This window comes from Mobula hypostoma, chromosome 2 (assembly GCF_963921235.1).
Source record: "Mobula hypostoma chromosome 2, sMobHyp1.1, whole genome shotgun sequence".
NCBI classification, from domain to species: domain Eukaryota; kingdom Metazoa; phylum Chordata; class Chondrichthyes; order Myliobatiformes; family Myliobatidae; genus Mobula; species Mobula hypostoma.
The window spans coordinates 120,378,110-120,401,273 of NC_086098.1; the positions used below are offsets into that span (position 1 = coordinate 120,378,110).

Genomic DNA, 23,164 nt, shown 5'->3' on the forward strand with positions numbered 1-23,164 from the left:
ATGTGTTCCTTCGTCTTACCCTTCCTGAAGTCCACAATCAGATTTTTCGTCTTACTGATGTTGAGTGCCAGGTTGTTGCTGTGGCACCACTCCACTAGTTGGCATATCTCACTCCTGTGCACTCTCTCATCACCACCCAAGGTTCTTCCAACAATGGTTGTATTATCAGCAAATTTATAGATGGTATTTGAGCTATGGCTAGCCACACAGCCATGTGTATATAGAGAGCAGAGCAGTGGGCTAAGCACACACCCGAGGTGTGCCAGTGTTGATCGTCAGCGAGGAGCATATGTTATCACCAATCCACACAGATTGTGGTCTTCCGGTTAGGAGGTTGAGGATCCAATTGCAGAGGGAGGTACAGAGGCCCAGGTTCTGCAACTTCTCAATCAGGATTGTGGGAATGATGGTATTAAATGCTGAAGATTTTCCATGCTAATATCTTTCCTGTAATACCATGGTTTCTTATTGTGTCTAGCAGCCTCATCTGTCACACCATGTTAAAGGCCTTCTGAAAAACTAAGTAAACAACATCCACCAACTTTCTTTTGTCTATCCTGTCTGTTATTTCCTCAACAAATTCCAACAGATTTGTCAGGCAAGATTTTCCATAAAGGAAACCATGTGACTTTGGCCTATTTTATCATGTGCCTCCAAGTACCCTGAAACCTTGTCCTTTATAATGTTCTCTCAGATCTTCCCAACCACTGAAGTCAGGCTAACTAGCCTAAAATTCCTATCTCTTACTTCCCTCTCTTCTGAAAGAGTGGAGTGACATTTGTGATTTTCCAGTCCTCCAGAAACATTCCAGAACCAGGAGGCACATCGTCCACTGAGGGCTAGAGCTGTCGCATTTAAGTCTGGCGACTTAGCTCTGTATGAGAAAACCAAGTATGACTTGTGGAGGGCTATTTCAAGAGCAAAGAGACAATTGCAAGTGAGATTGGAGGACATCAGATGCACATCAACTCTGGCAGTGTTTGCAAGACATTACTTCCTACAAAGCGAAATCCAATAACATGAATGGCAGCAATGCTTCACTACCAGATGAGCTCAACACCTTCTATGCCCACTTTGAAAGCGAGAATATAACTATAGCTGTGAAGATCCCTGCTGCACCCAGTAACCCTGTGATCTCCATCTCAGAGGCCAATGTTAGACTGTCTTTAAGGAGGGTGAACCCTTGCAAGGTGGCAGGCCCCGATGAAATACCTGCTAAAGCTCTAAAAACTTGTGCCAACCAACTGGCAGGAGTATTCAAGGACATTGTCAGCCTCTCAATACCACAGTTGGAAGCTCCCACCTGCTTCAAAAAGGCAACAATTATACCCAAAATAATCTGCAGATACTGTAAAAGATCAAAGCAACACTTTCAGTACACTGGATGAACTCAGCAGGTCGGGCAACATCAGTCAGAAATGATGAGTCGACGTTTCGGGCCGGAACCCTTCGTCAGGACTGAAGAATGAAAGATGGGGAAGGATTTGAAGAATGCTTGTAGCGTCAGTCGATAGACCAGTAATTTGAAAGACAAAGGGGTGGGGGAAGGGAAGCATTGACGTCATAGCGCTGAAAACAATGGGTGGTAGAAGAAGGAGGCGGAACCATGAGGGAGCTGGGGGAGGGGGTAGAGTGAAATAGGGGAAGGGAGGGGGAGGGAATTACCGGAAGTTGGAGAATTCTATGTTCATACCAAGGGGCTGGAGACTACCTAGACGGTATATGAGGTGTTGCTCCTCCAACCTGAGTTTAGCCTCATCATGGCAGTAGAGGAGGCCATGTATGGACATATCTGAATGGGAATGGGAAGCAGAGTTGAAGTGGGCGGCTACCGGGAGATCCTGTCTGTTGTGGCGGACAGAGTGGAGGTGCTCGACGAAGCGGTCCCCCAATCTGCGTCGGGTTTCACCGATGTAGAGGAGGCCGCACCAGAAGCACCGGATGCAATAGATGACTCCAACAGACTCACAAGTGAAGTGTTGTCTCACCTGGAAGGACTGTTTGGGGCCCTGAATGGTTGCAAGAGGTGAGGTGTAGGGACAGGTGTAGCACTTACACTTACAGGGATAAGTGCCGGGTGGGAGATCAGTGGGGATGGACGTGCAGATAAGGGAGTTGCGGAGGGACAGATCCCTGCGAAAAGCGGAGAGGGGTGGAGAGGGAAAGATGTGCTTAGTGGTGGGGTCCTGTTGAAGGTAGTGGAAGTTGCAGAGGATAATGTGCTGGATCCGGAGGCTGGTGGGGTGGTAGGTAACGACAAGGGGAACTCTGTCCCTGTTGTGGTTGTGGGAGGATGGGGTGAGGGTCGAAGTGTGGGAAATGGAGGAGATGCAGGTGAGGGCATTGTTGATGCAGTAGAAGGGAAACCACGATCCTTAAAGAAAGAGGACATTTGAGATGTCCTGGAACGGAAAGCCTCATCCTCGGAGCAGATGTGGCGGAGACGGAGGAACTGGGAATAGGGAATGGCATTTTTGCATGTGGCGGGGTGGGAAGAGGTATAGTCGAGGTAGTTTATGGGAGTCAGTGAGCTTGTAGAAGATGTCAGTGGACAGTCTATCTCCAGAGGTGGAGACCGAGACATCAAGAAAGTGGAGAGAAGTGTCCGAGTTAGAGTAAATGAATTTGAGGGCTGGGTGGAAGTTTGAGGTAGAGTTGAAATTGACGAGCTCAGCATGGGTGCAGGAAGCAGCACCAATGTAGTCATCAATGTACCGAAGGAAAAGTTGGGGAGCACTACCAGAATAGGTCTGGAGTATAGACTGTTCCACAAAACCAACGAAGAGGCAGGCGTAGCTGGGTCCCATGCGAGTTCCCATAGCTACACCTTTAGTCTGAAGAAAGTGGGAAGAGCCAAAAGAGAAGTTATTAAGTGTGAGAACCAGTTCCGCCAACCACAGGAGGGTAGTGGTGGTGGGGAACTGGTGAGGTCTATTATCCAGGAAGTAGCGGAGGGCTTTGAGGCCTTCTTGATGGGGAATGGAGGTGTATAAGGATTGGACATCCATAGTAAAAATGTAGCGGTTGGGACCGGGGAATTGGAAGTTATTGAAGAGGTGGAGGGCATGGGATGTATCCCGGATGTAGGTGGGGAGGGACTGAACTATGGGTGACAAGTAGGCAGATACAAGTTCGGTGGGACAGGAGCAGGCAGAAACTGTGGATCTACCGGGACAGTCAGGCTTGTGTATCTTTGGGAGGAGGCAAAACTGAGCGGTACGGGGTGTGGGAATAATGAGTTTAGCGGCTGAGGATGGAAGGTCTCCTGAGTTGATAAGTTAATGCCATTCCCTATTCCCAGTTCCTCCATCTCCGCTGCATCTGCTCCGAGGATGAGGCTTTCCGTTCCAGGACATCTCAAATGTCCTCTTTCTTGAAGGATCATGGTTTCCCTTCTACCGTCATCAATGATGCCCTCACCCGCATCTCCTCCATTTCCCGCACTTCAGCCCTCACCCCATCCTCCCACAACCTCAACAGGGACAGATTCCCCTTGTCCTTACCTACCACCCCACCAGCCTCCGGATCCAGCACATTATCCTCCGCAACTTCCACCACCTTCAACAGGACCCCACCACTAAGCACATCTTTCCCTCTCCACCCCTCTCCGTTTTCCGCAGGGATCGGTCCCTCCGCAACTCCCTTATCCACACGTCCATCCCCACTGGTCTCCTACCTGGCACTTATCCCTGTAAGCACAAGTGCTGCGCCTGTCCCTACACCTCATTTCTTGCAACCATTCAGGGCCCCAAATAGTCCTTCCAGGTGAGATAACACTTCACTTGTGAGTCTGTTGGGGTCATCTATTGCATCCGGTGCTCCTGGTGCGGCCTCCTCTACATCGGTGAAACCCGACACAGATTGGGGGACCACTTCGTCAAGCACCTCCACTCTGTCCGCCACAATAGACAGGATCGGATCTCCCGGTAGCCAGCCACTTCAACTCTGCTTCCCATTCAGATATGTCTGTACGTGGCCTCCTCTACTGCCATGATGAGGCTAAACTCAGGTTGGAGGAGCAACGCCTCATATACCGTCTAGGTAGTCTCCAGCCCCTTGGTATGAACATAGAATTCTCCAACTTCCGGTAATTCCCTCCCCCTCCCTTCCCCTATCCCTATTTCACTCTGCCCCCTCCCCCAGCTCCCTCATGGTTCCGTCTCCTTCTTCTACCACCCATTGTTTTCAGGGCTATGACGTCAATGCTTCCCCTCCCCCACCCCTTTGTCTATCAACTGACGCTACAAGCATTCTTCAACTCCTTCCCCATCTTTCATTCTTCAGTCCTGACGAAGGGTTCCGGCCCGAAACGTCGACTCATCATTTCTGACTGAAGCTGCCCGACCTGCTGAGTTCATCCAGCGTGCTGAAAGGGTTGCTTCAACAATTATACCAATACCCAAGAAGAGTAGTGTGAACTGCCTTAATGACCATCACCCAGTAACACTCACATGAATGTGATGAAATGCTGTGAAAGGTTGGTCATGGCTAGAATGAACTCCTACCTCAGCAAGGACCTGGATCCACTGCAATTTGTCTATTGCAGGCACAATGTCAATGGCTTTTCACACAGCCTTAGATCACCTGGACAATACAAACACCATGTCAGGATGCTGTTCATTGACTATAGCTCAGTGTTTAAGACTATCATTCCCACAATCCTGATTGATAAGCTACAGAACCTGGGCCACTGTACCTTCCTCTGCAATTGGATCCTTGACTTCCTCACCAGAAGACCACAATCTGTGCAGATTAGTTATAATATCTCCTCTTCACTGACAATCAACACTGGTGCTGCTCAGGGGTGTGTGCTTAGCCCACTGCTCTGCTCCCTCCACACCCATGATTGTATGGCTAAGTACAGCTCAAATACCATCTATAAACTTGCTGATGAAACAACCAACAGGAATTCTGCAGATACTGGAAATTCAAGCAACACACATCAAAGTTGCTGGTGAACGCAGCAGGCCAGGCAGCATCTGTAGGAAGAGGTGCAGTCGACGTTTCAGACCCTGACAAAGGGTCTCAGCCTGAAACGTCGACTGCACCTCTTCCTACAGATGCTGCCTGGCCTGCTGCGTTCACCAGCAACTTTGATGTGTGTTGATGAAACAACCATTTTGGTAGAATCTAAGATAGAGATGAGAGGGCATACAGGAATGAGATGTACGAGATAGTTGAGTGGAGTTGCAGCAACAACCTTGCACTCATTGCCAGTAAGACGAAAGAGCTACTTGTGGACTTCAGGAGAGAAGATGAACCAATCCTAATAGAGGGATCAGATGTGGAGAGAGCGAGCATTTTCAAGTTTTTGGGTGTCAAGATCTCTGAGAATCTAACCTGGTCCCAACATATCAATGCAGCTATAAAGAAAGCAAGACAGCAGTTACACTTCATTAAGAGTTCAAAGAGATTTGCTTTGTTACCCAAAACACTCAAACTGACAGGCTGTGTGTGTGTGTGTGTGTGTGTGTGTGTTACTGCAAAGCACTGAAATAAGCTACAGAAAGTTGTAAAATTAGTCAGCTCCATCTTAGATACTAGCCTCTGTAGTACCCAAAACATCTTCAAGGAGCGGTGCCTCAGAAAGCAGGTGTTTATTAGAGATGCTCTTCTGCACACTACTGTTGTAACTTGTGGTTATTTGAGTAACTGAGTCCTTCCTGTCAGCTTGAACCAGTCTGGTCATTCTCCTCTGATCTCTCTTATTAACAAGGTTTTTTCACTACCATACATCTTGGTTCCTTTATCTTAAAGCTCCTTAATCAAATCTGGTTCATTACACAACACCCAATCCAAAATTGCCTTTTCCCTAGTGGGCTCAACCACAGGCTACTTTAAAAAGCCATCTCACAGACACTCTACAAATTCCTTCTCTTGGGATCCAACACTAACCTAAACTCTATTTCGTTCGAAGACCTTTCCACAGCAATTCCACTGTTAAACCTGCACTCTCTTGATCCCTCCTTCCCAATATGGTGCCAATGTCCATCAAATTCAATCCCTGAAGGTTGATTTGCAGGTTGAATTGGTGGTGAGGTAGGCGAATGAAGTGTTAGGCTTCATTTTGAGAGCACTAGAATATAAAAGCAAGGATGTAATGGTGAGGCTTTACAAGGCACTGGTAAGGCCTCACTTAGAGAATTGTGAGCAGTTTTGGGCCCTTATTGAAAAAAGGATGCACTGATATTGGAGAGGTTTCAAAAGGAGGTTCACAGAATGATTCCAGGAATGAAATGTCTGTTGTATTAGGAGCAATTTATGGCTCTAGGCCTTTACTCGCTAGAATTTAGAAAGATAAGGAGGATCTCATTGAAACCTATCAAATGTTGAAAGGCTTAGATAGAGTGGATGCAGAGAGGATGTTTCCTCTGGTGAGGGAGTCTAGGACCAGAAGGCACAGACTCAGAATAGAGGAAGGTCCATTTAGAATGGAAATGAGAAGGATTTTGTTTAGCCAGTGGGTGGTGAACCTGTGGAATTCATTGCCACACACAGCTGTGGAGGCCAGGTCATTGGGTATATTTAAGGTGGAGATTGATAGGTTCTCGATTAGGCAGAACATGAAAGGTTGCAGGAAGAAGGCAGGAGAATGGGATTGAGAAGGAAATAGATCAGCCGTGGTGAAATGGCAGAGCAGAACATAGATAAAACCCAACTACTTCCATATAGCTATAGTCCACCAAGAGAAATTGAAGGTAGATATCCTTGGGCATAGCAAACAGAGTCTGTCAAGTATTTGGGCATCATTATGCCAAAAGATTTGGCAAAATTATCAGAATGCAATTATCAGCCTATATATAAAAAAAAATTTAAGGACAATAGAACAAGATGGAACCTAATTCCTTTTCTTGGTCTCAGTTCAAGGATTGAATCTGTTAAAATGAATATACTGCCCAAACTACTATATCTCTTTCAGACCCTACCAATAGAGATTAACCAAAATCAATTCAATGAATCTAACAAGATGCTATCAAGATATATGTGGCAAGGTAAAAGGCCTAGAGTTCATCTCAAAACTTTGTGATTAGCCAAGGAAAAGGGAGGATGGGGCCTACCTGCTCTTAGAGATTACTATTTTGCAGCACAGTTGAGAGCTGTGATATGCTGGTGCAACCTACTATATGACACTTAATGGAAAAACATTGAGGAGAGGATACTTTCCATCCCTATACAGGCAGTTTTGGCTGATGGCAACCTACAAAGTTACATAAATACTATTGATAACCCATGGGTGAAATGGACTCTTAAAATATGGAAAAATATTATAAAAGAATGTAGACTGGAGAGAGACATTGCAATTCTTAAATAGTGTGCATATGACTTGGATTTTACGCCGAACAAACTGGATGCTAGATTTAAGGACTGGACAGCTAAAGGAATAACAGCTATTTGCAACATAATGAAAGAAGGAACACTGTTCAGTTTTGAAATGCTGAAAGAGAAACACATTAGAAAAACAAGACTTATCGATATTTACAGATGCAACAGTATGTTAATAGGACAGTTAAAAATGTAACCAAGGCAAGTGCATGTTTGATAGAGCTATTTAGAAAAGCATATAATTCAGACAACGGTAGTAGAATCATTTCAAGCGTGTATAAGAGTTTGTCAAATCTTAAAACACATTCGACTTCGTACGTTAAAACAAAATGGGAGAAGGAAGGAGGGATAATAATGAGGAAGAATGGACAATAATATGAAGGTAACAATGGAAGTGTACCAGTTACAGAAATGGAGGGAGTTCCGGTGGAAAAACTTGATAAGATATTTTATTACACCCTCTCAAAAAGCCCATTATGATAGTAACCTCCCTGTTTGCTGGAGAAATTGTGGAAGTCAAAATGCAAACCATTATCATATTTTCTGGGAATGTCCCATTATCAAAGACTATTGGAGTGGGATACACAATGCCCTACAAGACCTCTTTAAATGTGAAATGCCCCTAGAAAGTAAGACCATATATTTTGGGTATATACCTCAAGAATGGTTGAAAAGAGACAAATATTTAATGAATATTCTGCTGGTGGCTGGTAAAAGACCTTTACCAGGAAATGGTCATCACAGGAGACCCCAACTTTAAATGTATGGATGGAAATTACAATAGACATTTACAAAATGGAGACGATAACAGCATCTGTTAATCATAAGTTGGAACAATTTGATTCATACTGGGAAAAATGGTTTAACTACATAACACCTCATAGGCCTGATTTTTATTCTCATAAGTCAATATGTTGTAAAAAGATCTCTCCCTACTCCGTACATAGTTTTCTTTTGATTGTTCCTTCTTTCCTCTCCTTTCTATAAGTGTATACTTCAGATGAATATTATGTGGAGATTTGTGACAAATATGACTATGATATATAGGTACAGTATCTGAAATATATCTTATGGAAATGTTTGTTTGATGAACTTCAATAAAAAAAATTTACAAAATAAATTTTTTAAAATGGTAGAGCAGACTGGGTGGGCTGAATGGTCTAATGGCCTCAGAAGGCAGTGGAGGCCAGTTCTCTGGATTCTTTCAAGAAAGCGTTAGATAGAGCTCTTAAAGATAGCAGAGTGAAGGGATATGGGGAGAAGGCAGGGAAAAGGTACTGATTGTCGATGCTCAGCCATGATCACAGTGAATGGTGGTGCTGGCTCAAAGGGCTGAATGGCCTACTCCTGCATCTATTGTCTAATTCTGCTCCTCTGCCTTATGGCTTTAAACTCCACCAGACAGACAACGTAGCCTTCTTGACTCTCTATCCTTGCACCAGAAAATTATGTCTACACTGAATATACTATCCACAATTAAAACTGTTTCTTCTCTCATCCCACCCACCACTCTTAAATGGCTCCATGAATTATGGTGCTATAGTTAAGTTGCTCATTCTTCCCAAGGCCCCCCCCCCCCACTCGCATCTTCACAGGAAGCAGCAATCTCTGACCTGTTGGGCAAGGTCAAAGGCTGAAGCTCCTGCAGCACTACCTTTTTAATCCCCCTACCTGCCTCACTCTCAGTTAAACTCTCTTGTCCCTGGCCACAGACTGAATTTAAAGTAGTTAATCTAATGGGTGTGACTGCCTCCTGAAACACATTATCCATATTCTAAACTCTGGAAGTTCAATTTAGGCCCTAGAAAATACTGTCAGAGAAGTGGAGGAAGACTGATGGCCATCATCTTTTGTTTGTTGCTGTAATACACTAAATGACTTCCTTCTGTACCTGAACTTCCTTTGTGGTTAATCTAGGAAATTATCTGCAAATTTAAATTTAAAATGAGTTTCAAAATAGTTATATTTTATTGGTGATAAGATGTATTCTATCTTCATATTATGTTTTCAGTTGATTTTACAGTTTAGAATATTGTTATAGGTAACTAAGCATGAGAAGGCTTGGAAAGTCTGGTTTGATGCAGAAACTCCAGAGCTGGCAATAATTCCTAATGGGTACAGTGACTCTTTGGAGTCATTTGGCAAGCTGTTGCTGATCAGGTGAGATTAACACTAACTGCAGTACAGTTAATACTTTGCTTCCTATATACAATTTATGGTAAGGATATGGTAGCGTAGGAATATAGAAATAGATCTGACTCTTCAGACCTCAGCCCAGGTCTGCTATTCAATTATTCTGTGGGTAACCTACAATAATTTCAAGCACATTCTTTGGTTCCTTTCCTTGTATAACCGATGCTAACAAAAATCTCCCAATCTTGGTTTTGAAATTTGAAATTCATGTTACACCAGTAGCTTTTTAGGAGAAGATTGCCAGTATCACTTTAAATGAAGAAATACCTTAGTTTAGTTAGTTTGGCATAATATAATGGGCCAAAGGGCCTGTTGCTGTGTTCAATACTGTATCTCTTGATTGCTCATGGACAGCCTATTAAAGAGACTTACCATGGGAGGAAATAATTTCTATCTACCACACTATGTACTTTAACCATCCTAATTACATTAAACCTTAATTTTCTATATACATTATTCACAAACTAAATCTAATTATTGCCTCTACAAATTCTCTAAATTACAGTACGCATTCTTAAATTGGAAATACATTGGCTTTCTTTCACCATCACTGAATCATAACATTGAAGCTCAATATCTGTAGAACCAAATTTTTTTTCTTTGTTAATTTTGATTGCATGTGTACATTTTTGCACTTTGGCCCCAGAAGTACGCTGTCTCATTCAGCTGTATCCATATATGGTTTAAACGACAATTAAACTTGATTTGATTTTGAGCACCCCACTTCTCTGTATTAAAAACAAATAAAATCTATGAGATGCTTAATCCATTATATAAAATAGATCAAAAGATCTTGAAGGATACACTTCTTCTAGTTTATATCCCAAGTAAGTATCCTCAAAGATGCTACATTTATTAGGATCTTCCTAACCTAATAATAAAACTTAGAGATATAGAGCAGGGTTTCTCAACCAGGGTTCCACAAGAGGTCGCTAGGGTTTCCATGCGAGAACATGATTAAAAAAAAAACGTTTTTTGAACTACACAACGCGCAATACTAGTGCTCGCAGTGGTGGGCAGTGACTGATCAGCCCTGTTAGCAATCTCATTAGAGGTCTCTCAGCACAGTAGGACCATGTTTATTCTGTTTTTGACATAAGATAGGGGAGGCTGTTGATAATTGGTGAGCTCTGTATTGCACGGAGGGGAGGATGTGTGTTTTCTGAGTATTGAATAGACTTGCCCAACTTGGGCTGTGACATCAGCCTCTCCCTCCCAAATTACCTCCCCCAACTTCCCCTTGCACGCTGCCAACTGATTTATGGGAGCAAACAAACTTTACCGGTGTCTAGAAAGTTGGAGGGAAATTTCAATTCTAAAGGAATTTTTGTGTGCCACGATTCCACTGCTTGCCTGCCACTTTGCTGTTGTTGTAAACATTATAGGTTAATTGTGTTAGTTAGAAATGAATTGGAATTTTTTGGTTTATTATGCCATTCTGTTTCATATTTTATTAACCCCTGTGCTTTACAGTCATGTCATAGTACGATTTTTCACGTCATTTCACTGCACTAGTGCCACAATGGACCCAAAAAGAAAGTCCATCTTTACAATGAAAGCAACTTATCAACGGATTTTATATAGACTTGTGATCCAAGTTGCCCTATTCCAACATGCCTGGTCCGTGGCAAACAACTTACAAATGGCTCCAGGAAAATTAAAAAGACATTTAACTACAAATCACAGCCATATAACATGTAAAAGGCTGATTGTTTTAAACAACTGTTGGAATATCAAAACAGAATGAAGCTTTCATTAATGAAGTTACAGTCAGTAAAAAAAGATAAGTTATTGGTAGTAGCAGGACTTCTTTTCTGAGTAATAAGTCACACAGCTAGTGAGAACCTAATAATGCCAGCATGAAAATTATAATGGGTAAAATGTAGTATGAGAAATTGAAAAGGATTTCACTCTCAAACAGTATGATAAGTCGACATATGATGACATGTTACATGATGCTGAAGAGGTTTTTTGTGATAAACTGAAAAACAACAGCTTCTCTGTCCAAGTTGTTGAGTTATCAGGTTTCACCAGTAAATGTCATGTAGCATTTGTAAGATTTGTAAATGATGAAATACAAGAAAACATTTTCTATTGCGAAGAGCTGCCCAAACAAAGGTCAAGATATATTTAATGTTTTGTCTTCATATCTGGAAAAAAAGGCCCATCTTGGAGGAGCTGTTTTGGCAAATGTGTTGCTTGGCTTATAGTTTTTAGTAACTTTACTATTCAACATTGTCAATAAATTCTCATGTTGTAAATAGCATCAATTAAAATCAATTTACAACCTTGATTTAAATTAAATTAAATTCTATGTTTCTATGTAAATCTACCAAGCCTACCTTTAGACAAAATAAATCCCATATTGGCTAGTTATTTAACAGAAATTTATTATGTTTGCCTCATGAGTTTAAAAATTATGAAAGATTAATTTCAAGTAAGGTAAGCTAAGCTTAACCACGGATGATTAAACTTAATCATTTGTCTATAAAGGTTGGCTAAAAATTTATTCTCTACTCAAAAGAGCATTGACAATTATTTTTGGATTATTATATCCATAACTTACTGATCACACTAACATACTGTGAGCTGTAGATACAATAATTTTTACACAAGGGTTCCCTGAGACCTGAAGATTATTTCAAAGGCTTCTCCAGGGAAAAAAGGTTGAGAAAGTCTGACATAGAGCTTGGAAGTAGCCATTCAGCCTAGCACATTAATCTCAGTCATTGGGCATCTTTCCATATTAGTCCCATCTTGTAGTACTTGCCCTATTGCCTGCACACAGCCATTCAAGTGTTCTCTAAACACTTCTTAAATGCTGTCAGCAACTCCACTTCCACCTCCTTCTAAGGCAGTGACTTTTAGATATTCACCACTCTGGGTAAAAAAAAAGTCTTGCTCCAGTCTCCTGTAAATCTCTTTCTCCTCATCCTAAATACGTCTTCCAGTTTTAATTGCCACTGATAAAGGGAAAAGATTCCTGCTGTGTGCCTTATCTATAGCCCACATCATTTTATGTGTGTCCATTGTGTCCTCTCTTAACCCAGTCTGTTCCAGGGAAACCTGCCCCATTTTCTCTAGTCTCTTATTATTAAAATGCCCCATCCCAGTCAACGTCCTGGTGAATCTGCTTTGCATCCTTTGCTATAGTGTGAAGACCAGAACTGCACACAACACTCCAGCTGAGGTTTGAGTAATGTTCTATAAAGTTTGAGCATAATTTCCCTGCTTTTGTATTCACTACCTGGACTAATAAAGGCCACTATCCCTTATCCCTTATTAACCACTTTATCTGCCACCATTGAGGACCTTTGGACTTGTACAAGATGGTCCATCTATTCCACAGTGTAACCAAACTGCCCCTCATTCTTTCCCATATATATTCCAAAATCTATGATTATTATTTCCCAAGTAATTTTTCACCAATACTTAATCCCTAGATTCAGGTACATAGCACTACTCATGAAAGTTCCTCCTGTTTCGCCACACCATTGTCTTATGCATTATTACAATCTTGATATGCTGCAATTATGACATGCCCTCACTTTTCTATCGTCTTGGATCTCCTTGCCATTTTCCCACAGATTTGTTCTGCAATATTCCTTTTGCTGTAAAATATACCTAATGGTTCTGTTGAACTTCTACTGCTCCTGAACAGTAACACAGCAGCATTTGTTCTCTGTTTCTCAGGTCATGGTGTCCTGATAGAATTTTATCACAAGCTCGACACTACATTTCTGATGCAATGGGATCAAAATATGCTGAGCCGGTGATTCTAAACCTGGAGACAACGTGGGAAGAAAGTGACATACTAACTCCTCTCATCTGTTTCTTGTCCATGGGATCAGATCCCAGCAATCAGATTGAAGGATTGGCCAAGAAACTTGAAATTGGTATGGATATTGTCTAAATACATCTGCTTGGGATGGCAGTATTTCATATGCTCATCTGATTGTTTTCAATATTTTAAACTTTTTTCCAGGTTGCCACTAATAAGCCCCCTTTAAATGTTTTTAATATAATAACTGTCAAAGCTGTGCCAGTGTGATCTTGTTTGGGGTTAAGTGAACTCCTTTAATCATTTCCTGTTGACAATGTCAGTAAACCACTGTGTGTGCACCTGTTTTACAGAGTTAGACCACAAGACATAGGAGCAGAATTAGGCCATTTGGCCCATCAAGTCTGCTCCACTATTCAATCATGGCTGATCCTTTTTCCACCCCTCCTCAGCCTCACTCCCCAGCCTTCTTCCCATAACCTTTGATGCTGTGTCCAATCAAGAATCTATCAAGCTCTGCCTTCAATGTACTCAACAGCCTGGCTTCCAGCTTCTGTGGTAATAAATTCCACAAATTCACCACACTGTGGCTAAATAAATTTCTCCGCATCTGTTTTAAATGGACGTCCCTCTATCCTGAGACTGTGCGCTCTTGTCCTAGACTTTCCACCATGGGAAACATCCCTTCTACATCTACCATGTCTGGGCCTTTCAACATTCAAAAGGTTTCAATGAAATCCCAACCCCCCCCCCATCCTTCTAAATTCCAGCAAGTACAGACCAGAGCTATCAAACGTTACTCATATGATAACCCTTTCATTCCTGGAATCATCCTTGTGAACTTGCTATGAACCCTCTCTAATGCCAGCATATCTTTTCATAGATAAGGAGCCCAAAACTGGTCATAATACTCAAGGTGAGGCCTCTCCAGTGCCTTTAAGAGTCTCAGCATTGCATCACTGCTCTTGTATTTGAGACCTCTTGAAATTAATGCTAACATTTCATTTGCTTTCCTCACCACTGACTCTACCTACAAGTTAACCTTTAGGGTGTTCTGCACAAGGACTTTCAAGTCCCTTTGCATCTCAGATTTTTGGATTTTCTCATTTAGAAAATAGTCTGCACCTTTATTCCATCTACCAATGTGCATAACCATGCATTTTCTGACAATATATTTCATTTTCTACTTTTTTACCTACTCTCCTAATCTGTCTCAAGTCCTTCTGCAGCCTACCTGTTTCCTCAACACTACTTGCCCCTCCTCTAATCTTTGTATTACCTGCAAACTTGGCAACAAAGCCATCTATTCCATCATCTAAATCATTGATATACAGCATAAAAAGCAGTCCCAACACAGACCCATGCAGAACACCACTAGTCACTGGCAAAAGAAAAGGATCCTTTTATTCCCATTCGCTGCCTGCTACCAATCACCCAACGCTCTAACCATGCCAGTAATTTTCCTGTAATACCATGTGCTCTTAACTTGGTATGCAGCCTCATGTGTGGCACCTTGTCCTTAACAATTGACTCCAATGTCTTCCCAACCACTGAGGTCAGGCTAACTGGTCTACAGTTTCCTTTCTGCTGCCTTCCCCCTTTCTTAAAGAATGGGGTGACATTTACAATTTTCCAGTCCTCTGGCACCATGCCAGAGTACAATGATTTTTAAAGATCATTACTATGCTTCCATAATCTCTACCACCACCTCTTCCAGAACCCTAGGGTGCAGCTCATGTGGTCTGGGTGACTTGTGTACCTTTAGGTCTTTCCTGGTAGTTTATGGCAAGTCTCTTCTGCTTCACTCTTCTGCCTGTCCAGTACTTTTCCTCTTTCCTTTCAGCAATATAAACTCTTCTTCCCTTGATCTGCCTTTATCTTTTGTTTTTATTGAGAACAATTAATGAAAGGCCAAGTCACATGAGCCAGACTATAAAAAGGGTAAGCTGGTTGTCCACCACCAGAGTCAGCTAAACTTCCAGATCCTCTTCCAGCATGAGTGAAAGGGATAGGTAAATTAAACCACTTGGATGGATATTTTGAACCTGCCGGGCTTACTTACATCTTTTTAAATTCCTTAGAGTTTCTTCAGTTGGAATAAGTAGTGTACAATTTATCTAACCCAGAATCCTTCTTCATCTTGTGACTGCCATGTTTTTTTGATTCACCTATACAGCCTGAAATTTGAATGGGAAAATAGTGGAAGATTTGAAATGCTCACTCTTGCTCCACCTGCTTTGAATGGTCATTATCAGAGACTCACAGAAGATACAGATGGAAACAGAGCCTTCAGCCCACCAGGTCCACACCAAACGTCAATCACTCATTTATGCTATTCCTGCTTTCATCTAATGTTATTTTCCCCACATTCTCATTAATTTCCCCAAATCTACCACTCACCTACACGCTTGAGGCAATTTCCACTAGCTCATTACCTCATCAATTTGCATGCCTTTGGGAAATGGGATGAAGCTGGAGCACCAGTAGGAAACACACGATTAGAGAAAATGTGAATACTCCATTCAAACATCATCTGAAGGTTAGATCAAACCCAGATCTCTGGCACTAAAAGGTATAGCTCTACTAGCTGTGCTGCCCATAATCTCCTTGTGAAATGAGATTGGACATCTTACTTGGCATTCTTTAAATCTCATGCATCTTGCACAGTGAAGGTAGGCAATCATTTTAAGCCATAACCACTTTAACATTTAATGTAGTGAACGGCATTTGATACTTAAGTATGTGAAGAGTAAATAATACTATTTCTATAGATTGTCGGGCAATATCCATGGGTCAGGGACAAGAAGTTCATGCCAGAAAGCTGGTGGCAATGTCCATGCAAAAGGTCAGTAAACAAAAAATCTATGAATAGTATAAAAGCAAAAATAAATTTCATGCCATGTCATCAATTTTCATTTTCAGGATTCCAAAGATTATCATGAACTTTATATATCCTTAAATTATCCCAGCATTCTCATTAATCAAAACACAGTGTGGTAATTTTTGATTGTCTTGTTACAGGAAGGCCTCTTCCCAAATGCAGTATGAAGTCAGAAGTTAGCAGGTCCATTTCTGTGGTATTGGCTAAAAAAAAAGTCAATATTTTTGTTAATACTATAAATGGCAATTGTTTCCAATTTTCTATTGTGAATCAAGTGCATATTTTTAATGTAGCTTCTATTACAAAGTATGGCAGTGGTAGCCAATTACATGAATTTTGATTTAATGAGAACCATGTCAAATACAACAATCTAGTGACAACTTATTTAGCATTCACAGGATATATATGATCCACCTTTTCCTCTGCTCATACTGTCCTATTTAAAGTATCCTGAGTGACATGCAGTTTTGTTGGGGAGTTGTACATTAATATCCAGACCTTTGTTTGCAGCAGTTTAAACTTACATGGCAACATTGAGATTATATGATAAAGTCAAATCTTCCAATACAACACTGGATGGCTTTTGTCTGTGCTGTATTGGAACAGAAACACTGGTCATCAGACACTGCATTCAAATTGAGGTGTAGAAGATCCAGGGTTTAACTGTACATTGTAGGAATTGTATTTCCCCCCTGTCTGCACATTCCAGGTAGAGTTTCAGTTTGGTCTGTCAGCTGTTAGATTGTCACAAACCGTCAAGGCATGGAGAATCTTATGTTCATATCAGAAATAAGAAAAATAAGAAAGGTGGAGGGCTGGATTAATAGAGAGAAAGAGACAATAGGTGCATACTTGCATCATTTATGTAAAAAGATATTATGATGGCGGGCCAATTAGGATTTTAGAAGACAATTATCAAAAATGATCTCTGTATCACTGTTCTAGTATTTATCAGCACACTTTTCTTAACCTACCTGTACAATTAATGATCATGAGCTACTCCCTCCCATGACAGCCCTCCACCTCTCCAACCACCAATTGCATTTTCTTGGATAGTGTGTCTGATAACAAGTGCAAGCTTTGAGCAGCAGTATGAACCTTGGAGTGTTGGTAAAAATGTATGCATGCAGGGCACATGAATCTTAAGTGGGAGGGTCCTTAGTGATAGAGATATGTAGGTCGGATTGATTCTTGGGTTTTGATGCAGAGTTCTTTATGCTCATCTCCCTAGCTGTGTTGGACAGTCAGGATACTTGCTCTCTGCACTGTTCCTGTATTCCTTCAAGCAAAGTTTTCAAACCCTTGAAATGATTTTCAGCAGCTTTAATCACTGTCAACAGTGCTTCAGTGGTACCAGCGATCACTAAACTGCACCCTTAGATGAACATGAATGTAATGAAGTGTTTAGCATTGCTGAATGCTGTAATCATAATAATCAAGTGAGAGCATGGATTATACAGTGTGATCCCTATTGTGCACACTTCCTGTACAATCCACTTTCTTCACAAGTGTACACTTAATTTAAATACCATCTAAAATATCCTCAATATAATGTAGCAATATCATTCTTCTGCCCTTTAACATATAGTTGTTTGATATTCTAACATATAGCATTCATATGGATTATATGCCATCAAGAACCCAGTCACTAAATGCATTATATCCCTTGTTTGTCATGAAATATTTCAGAATTTTGTTTTGAGTCTATTACATATGTGCAGAGCAAGAACAACAATGGAGAAGTAGGATTAAATGTTTTTACTGAGTTATGGTAGCCACTGTACACACTGGGCAATTTAATTTGGGAGCTAGAAGCTAGGCCCTCAGAGACGAAAACATGCACACTCGAAGGCCCCTGCGAAAAGAGGGAGCCCTCAGTGCATAGGAGACCCAATCTATTCACTACATGATCAATCAGATCGCTTGCATACTTGCCATGTTCATGAAATGATCCAGTACGGTTCAGGGTCTACCATGGGCATGATGCACACACAGGTTATCAGCTAACATAGCAAGGTCCAAAGATCTGTACATGTTTTGACTTTAAATGTGCAACCAGAACTGTGTACAGCATTCAAGCTGTGTCCAAATCAATATTTATAAAGTTGTACCACAACTTACCTGCTTTTATATTCTATTCCTGATTAATTAAAGCCTTCTTTACTGCCTTATAAGACCACAAGATATAGGAGCAGAATAAGTAGTTTGGCCCATCAAGTCTGCTCCTCTCAGCCCCAGTCTCCTGCCTTCTCCCCATATCTCTTCATGTCCTGACCAGTCAAGAATCTATCAACCTCTACCTTGAATATACATAAAGACTTGACCACAGCTACCCGTGGCAAAGAATTCCATAGGTTCACCACTCTCTGGCTAAATAAATTCCTCCAAATCTCAGTTCTAAAAGGACACTCCTCTATTCTGAGGCTGTGTCCTTTGGTCTTAGACACTCCCACCATAGGAAACATCCTCTCCGCATCCACTCTATCAAGGCCTTTCACCATTCAATAGGTTTCAATGAGGTCACTCCTCATTTTTCTGACTTCTAGTGAATACAGGTCCAGAGCCATCAAACATTCTTCACATGACAAGCATTTCAATCCTGGAATCATTTTTGTGAATCTCCTTTGAACCCTCTCTAGTTTCAGCACATCCTTTTTCAGATAAGGGGCCCAAACCTGCTCGCTGTACTCCAAGTGAGGCCTCACCAGTGCTTTATAAAGTTTCAATATTACATCCTTACTTTTATATTCTAGCCCTCTTGTAATGAATGCTAACATTGTATTTGCCTTCCTCACCACAGATTCAACATGCAAATTAACCTTTAAGGGATCATGCACAAGGTCTCCCAAGTCCCTTTGTACCTCAGTTTTTTTTGTATTTTCTCTCTACTTAGAAAATAATCAACCCTATCATTTCTCCTACCAAAGTGCATGACCATACAATTCCCTGACACCATATTCCATCTGCCCCTTCTTTGCCCATTCTCCTTATCTGTCCTTCTGTAGACTCTACTTCCTCAAAGCTACCTGCCCCTCCACCCATCTTCATAACATCTGCAAACTTTTCAAAGCCATCAATTCCATTATCCAAATCATTGACAAATAACGCAAAAACAGTCAGACCCAACTCAGACCCCTGTGGAACACCACTAGTCACCAGCAGCCAGCAAAGGCTCCTTTTATTTCCACACTTTTCCTCCTGTCAATCAGCTTTATCCATGCTGGAATCTTTCCTGTAATACCATGGGCTCGTAGCTTGTTAAGCAGCCTCATGTAACACCTTGTCAAAGGCCTTCTGAAAATCCAAGTACACAACATAAACCAATTCTCCTTTGTCTATCCTGCTTCTTATTCCTGCAAAGAGTTCCAATAGATTTGTCAGGCAACATTTTCCCTTAAAGAAACCATGCTGACTATGGCCTATATTATCATGTGCCTCCAAGTACCCTGAGACCACATCCTTAATAATCATCTCCAGCACCTTCTCAACCAATTAGGTCAGATTAACTGGCCTATAGTATCCTTTCTTCTGCTTCTCTCCCTTCTGGAAGAGTGGAGTGACATTTGCAATATTTTTAGTCTTCCAGAACCAGTCCAGAATTTAGTGATTCTTGAAAGATCATTACTAATGCCTCCATGATCTCTTCGGCCACCTCTTTCAGAACTCTAGGGTGTACACCATCTGATCCAGGTGATTTATCTACCTTCGACCTTCCAGTTTCCCCAAGAACCTTTTCTCTAGTTTCAGACATTTTCTGCCCCTGACGCCTGGAATTTCCACCATACTGCTCGTGTCTTCAACAGTGAAGACTGATACAAAATACTTATTCAATTCACCACCATTTCCTTGACCCCATTACTACCTCTCCAACATTGCTTTCCAGCAGTCTGATATCCACTATTGCCCACCTTATGCTTTATGTATCTGAAGAAACTTTTGGTATCCTCTTTAATATTATTGGCTAGTTTATTTTCATATTCCATTTTTATCTTAATGACTTTTTTAGTTGCCTTCTGTTGGTATCTTCTAACTTTCCACTAATTTTTGCTCTATTATATGCCCTCTTTGGCTTTTATGTTGGCTTAGCCACGGTTGTGTCATTTTTCCTTTAGCTTCTTCCTCTTTGGGACGTATATATTCTGTGCCTTCTGAATTGTTTCCAGAAATTTTAGCCATTGCTGCTTTGTTGTCATACCTGCCAATGTTCTTTTCCAATCAATTCTGGCTAACTCCTCTCTCATGCCTCTGTAATTCCTTTTATTCCACTGTAATACTGATACATCTGACTTTAGCTTCTCCTTCTCAATTTTCAGGGTGAATTTGATCATATTATGATCACTTGCCCCCAAGAGTTCATTTACCTTAAGCTCTCTAATCAATCCTGGTTCATTGCACAACAAAGCCAGAAGAGCTGAACCTTAAGTGGGCTCAACCATGAGCTGCTCTTAAAAGGCGTCTTGTAGGAACTCTAGAAACACCCCCTCCTGTTATCCAACACCAACCTGATTTTCCCCAATCTACCTGCATATTGAAGTACCCCATGACTATTGTAACATTGCCCTTTTGGCATGCTCTTTCCATCTCCCGTTGTAACTTGTAGACCACATCCTTATAACTGCTTGGGATCTGTATTCATCTCCCAACAGGCTCTTTACCCCTGCAGTTCCATAACTTTATCTACAGTTATTCTACACCTTCTGACCCTATGTCACCACTTGCTAATGATTTCATTTTTTTTTTTTAAAACCAACAGAGCAACAGCATCCTTCTGCCTTCCTGCTTATCCTTTCAATACGGTGTGTAATCATGGACATTAAGCTCCCAGCTATAATCTTTCAGCCATGAATCAGTGATGCCTACAACATTATACCTGCCAATCTGCAACTGTGCTGCGTTCATTACCTAATTCTGTATACTGCACACATTCAAATACACCTTCAGTCCTATATTCACCCTTTGCAATTTTGTCCACCTTTTACGTTGCAACTCATCCTGTTGACTGCAATTTCGCCTTATCATCAGCCTCACCTCACTACACATTGCCTCCGTTTGTAATCCAGCTATCTCATCTTCAACACTATTATCTGCCTTTGCTTCTTGCGTTGAAATTTAGGCAGCTTAGGACACTAGTTGCACTAGCTCAACCATTTGATTCTTAACTTTGTCTGAGGTCTTACCAACATCTACCTTCACAACCTCTCCTGTAACTATTCTGACACTCTGGTTCTCATCTCCTTGCAACTCCTGTTTAAACTCCACTATGCAGCATTAACAAACCTTCCCACTCAGATATTCGTCCACCTCCAGTTCAGATGCAAACCATCCCTTCTGTACAGGTCCCACCTTCCCTAGAAGAGAACCAATGATCCAAAAATCTTATGCCCTCCCTCCTACACCAACTCCTTAGCCACATACTAAACTGTATAATTTTCCTAATTGTAGCCTCACTAGCACGTGGCATGGGTAGCAATCCTGAGATCACAACCCTGGAGGTCTTGCCCTTTAAATTAGCACCCAACTCCCTCTGCAGAACCTTGTCACTCGCCCTACCCACATCATTGGTATCTACTTAGACCACGACTTCTGGCTGTTCACCCTTCCACTTAAGAATGCTGAGGACTCAGTCCGAGATATCATCCTGAGGACCCTGACATCCGGGTGGCAACATACTGTCTGGGAATCTCGTTCTCAACCACAGAACCTCCTGTCCGTTCCCCTAACTAACGAATCCCCCATCACCACAGCGTGCTTCTTCTCTGCCCTTCCCTTCTGAGACTCAGGGGCAGACTCAGTGCCAGAGACTCTTCTCTGTCATGTCATCTCCCACCAACAGTATCCAACGTGAATTTCTTGTTGAGGGGGATGGCCACAGTGATTCTCTGCACTGGCTCCTTAACCCCCTTTCCTGACTGTCACCCATTTTCCTGTATCCTGCACCTTGCATGTAACTACCTCTCTATACGTCCTATCTTTCACCCCTTCAGCCTTCCAAATGATCCAGAGTAATTCCAACCCCCAAACTCCAAACTCCTTAATGTGGTTTGTTAGAAGCTGCAGCTGGATGCACCTCTCATAGTTGTTGTCATCAGGGACACTGGAGGTCTTCCCACCTTCCCACATCCCGTAGGAGCATTTCACTATCCTGCTTGTCATCCCTACTGTCCCTAGCTGAGCAAATATAAAGCAGAGAATGGGGGAAAAAAACTTGACTTTTTCTTTGCTTTCAGCGTGAAGCCTCTCTTCTGAGAATTCAAAGAGCTAAAGCCTCAATATCACCACGCTGTCTATGTCCACTCAAACAATGGCCGCTGCACTTGCCCCTACCTTCCTTTAATTTGTATTTACTAATTCCATATGCCTATTGGTAAAGATCTATTATGCTTCAGCTACCTGCTGCCTCAGGCAGTGGACCTGATTAAAGGCCCCTCCTCCCCAAATTGTCGATGTCCAGATTGGCTGCTAGTCAAAGCTCTATTACGCTACCTGTGCTGCCACAATCAGAGATCCTTGGACTAATTTACCAAGATCCCTCTATTTCTATACTTCCTATCAGTAAAAAAAAAACTATATTCTCCCATCACCTCCTGCCTCTCTTAAAAGCATTTGTGGGTCCATTTTGCCAACATGCATTACTAAAGTACATTGAGACAATATCAGCTGTATTGTCTTTATCAGTACAGTTTCCTTTTGATAAAAAGCTTCAAACTTGACCAGACATATTTCTCCCTAAGAAAGCTATGCTAACCATTTTGATTAATCCCTGTTTTTTTTTTGTTTTTTAAAAAAACATTGGACATGCTATAGCTGGAATATTGTGTGCAATCCTGCTTATCGTACTGTAGGAAGGACATGAATACAGTGGAGATCATTGCAAAGAAATTCACAGGATATTGCATAGAATGGAACATTTCATTTTTAAGAGAGACTATTTCTATGTTTAAGAGGTATTTAAACGGACATGTAAATAGGCTATACATAGCAGAATA

General features: G+C 41.6%; 1 protein-coding gene across 1 annotated transcript in view; it reads left to right on the forward strand.

The window, feature by feature from the left end:
- Positions 1–23,164, forward strand: part of LOC134357440 (dynein axonemal heavy chain 8-like) — a 1,088,497-nt gene that overhangs the window by 992,292 nt on the left and 73,041 nt on the right. Inside the window, exons 81-83 of the mRNA XM_063069028.1 lie at positions 9,365–9,483; positions 13,210–13,412; positions 16,069–16,142. Coding sequence (XP_062925098.1) covers positions 9,365–9,483; positions 13,210–13,412; positions 16,069–16,142 — 396 coding nt within the window. The remainder of the gene's footprint in view (positions 1–9,364; positions 9,484–13,209; positions 13,413–16,068; positions 16,143–23,164) is intronic.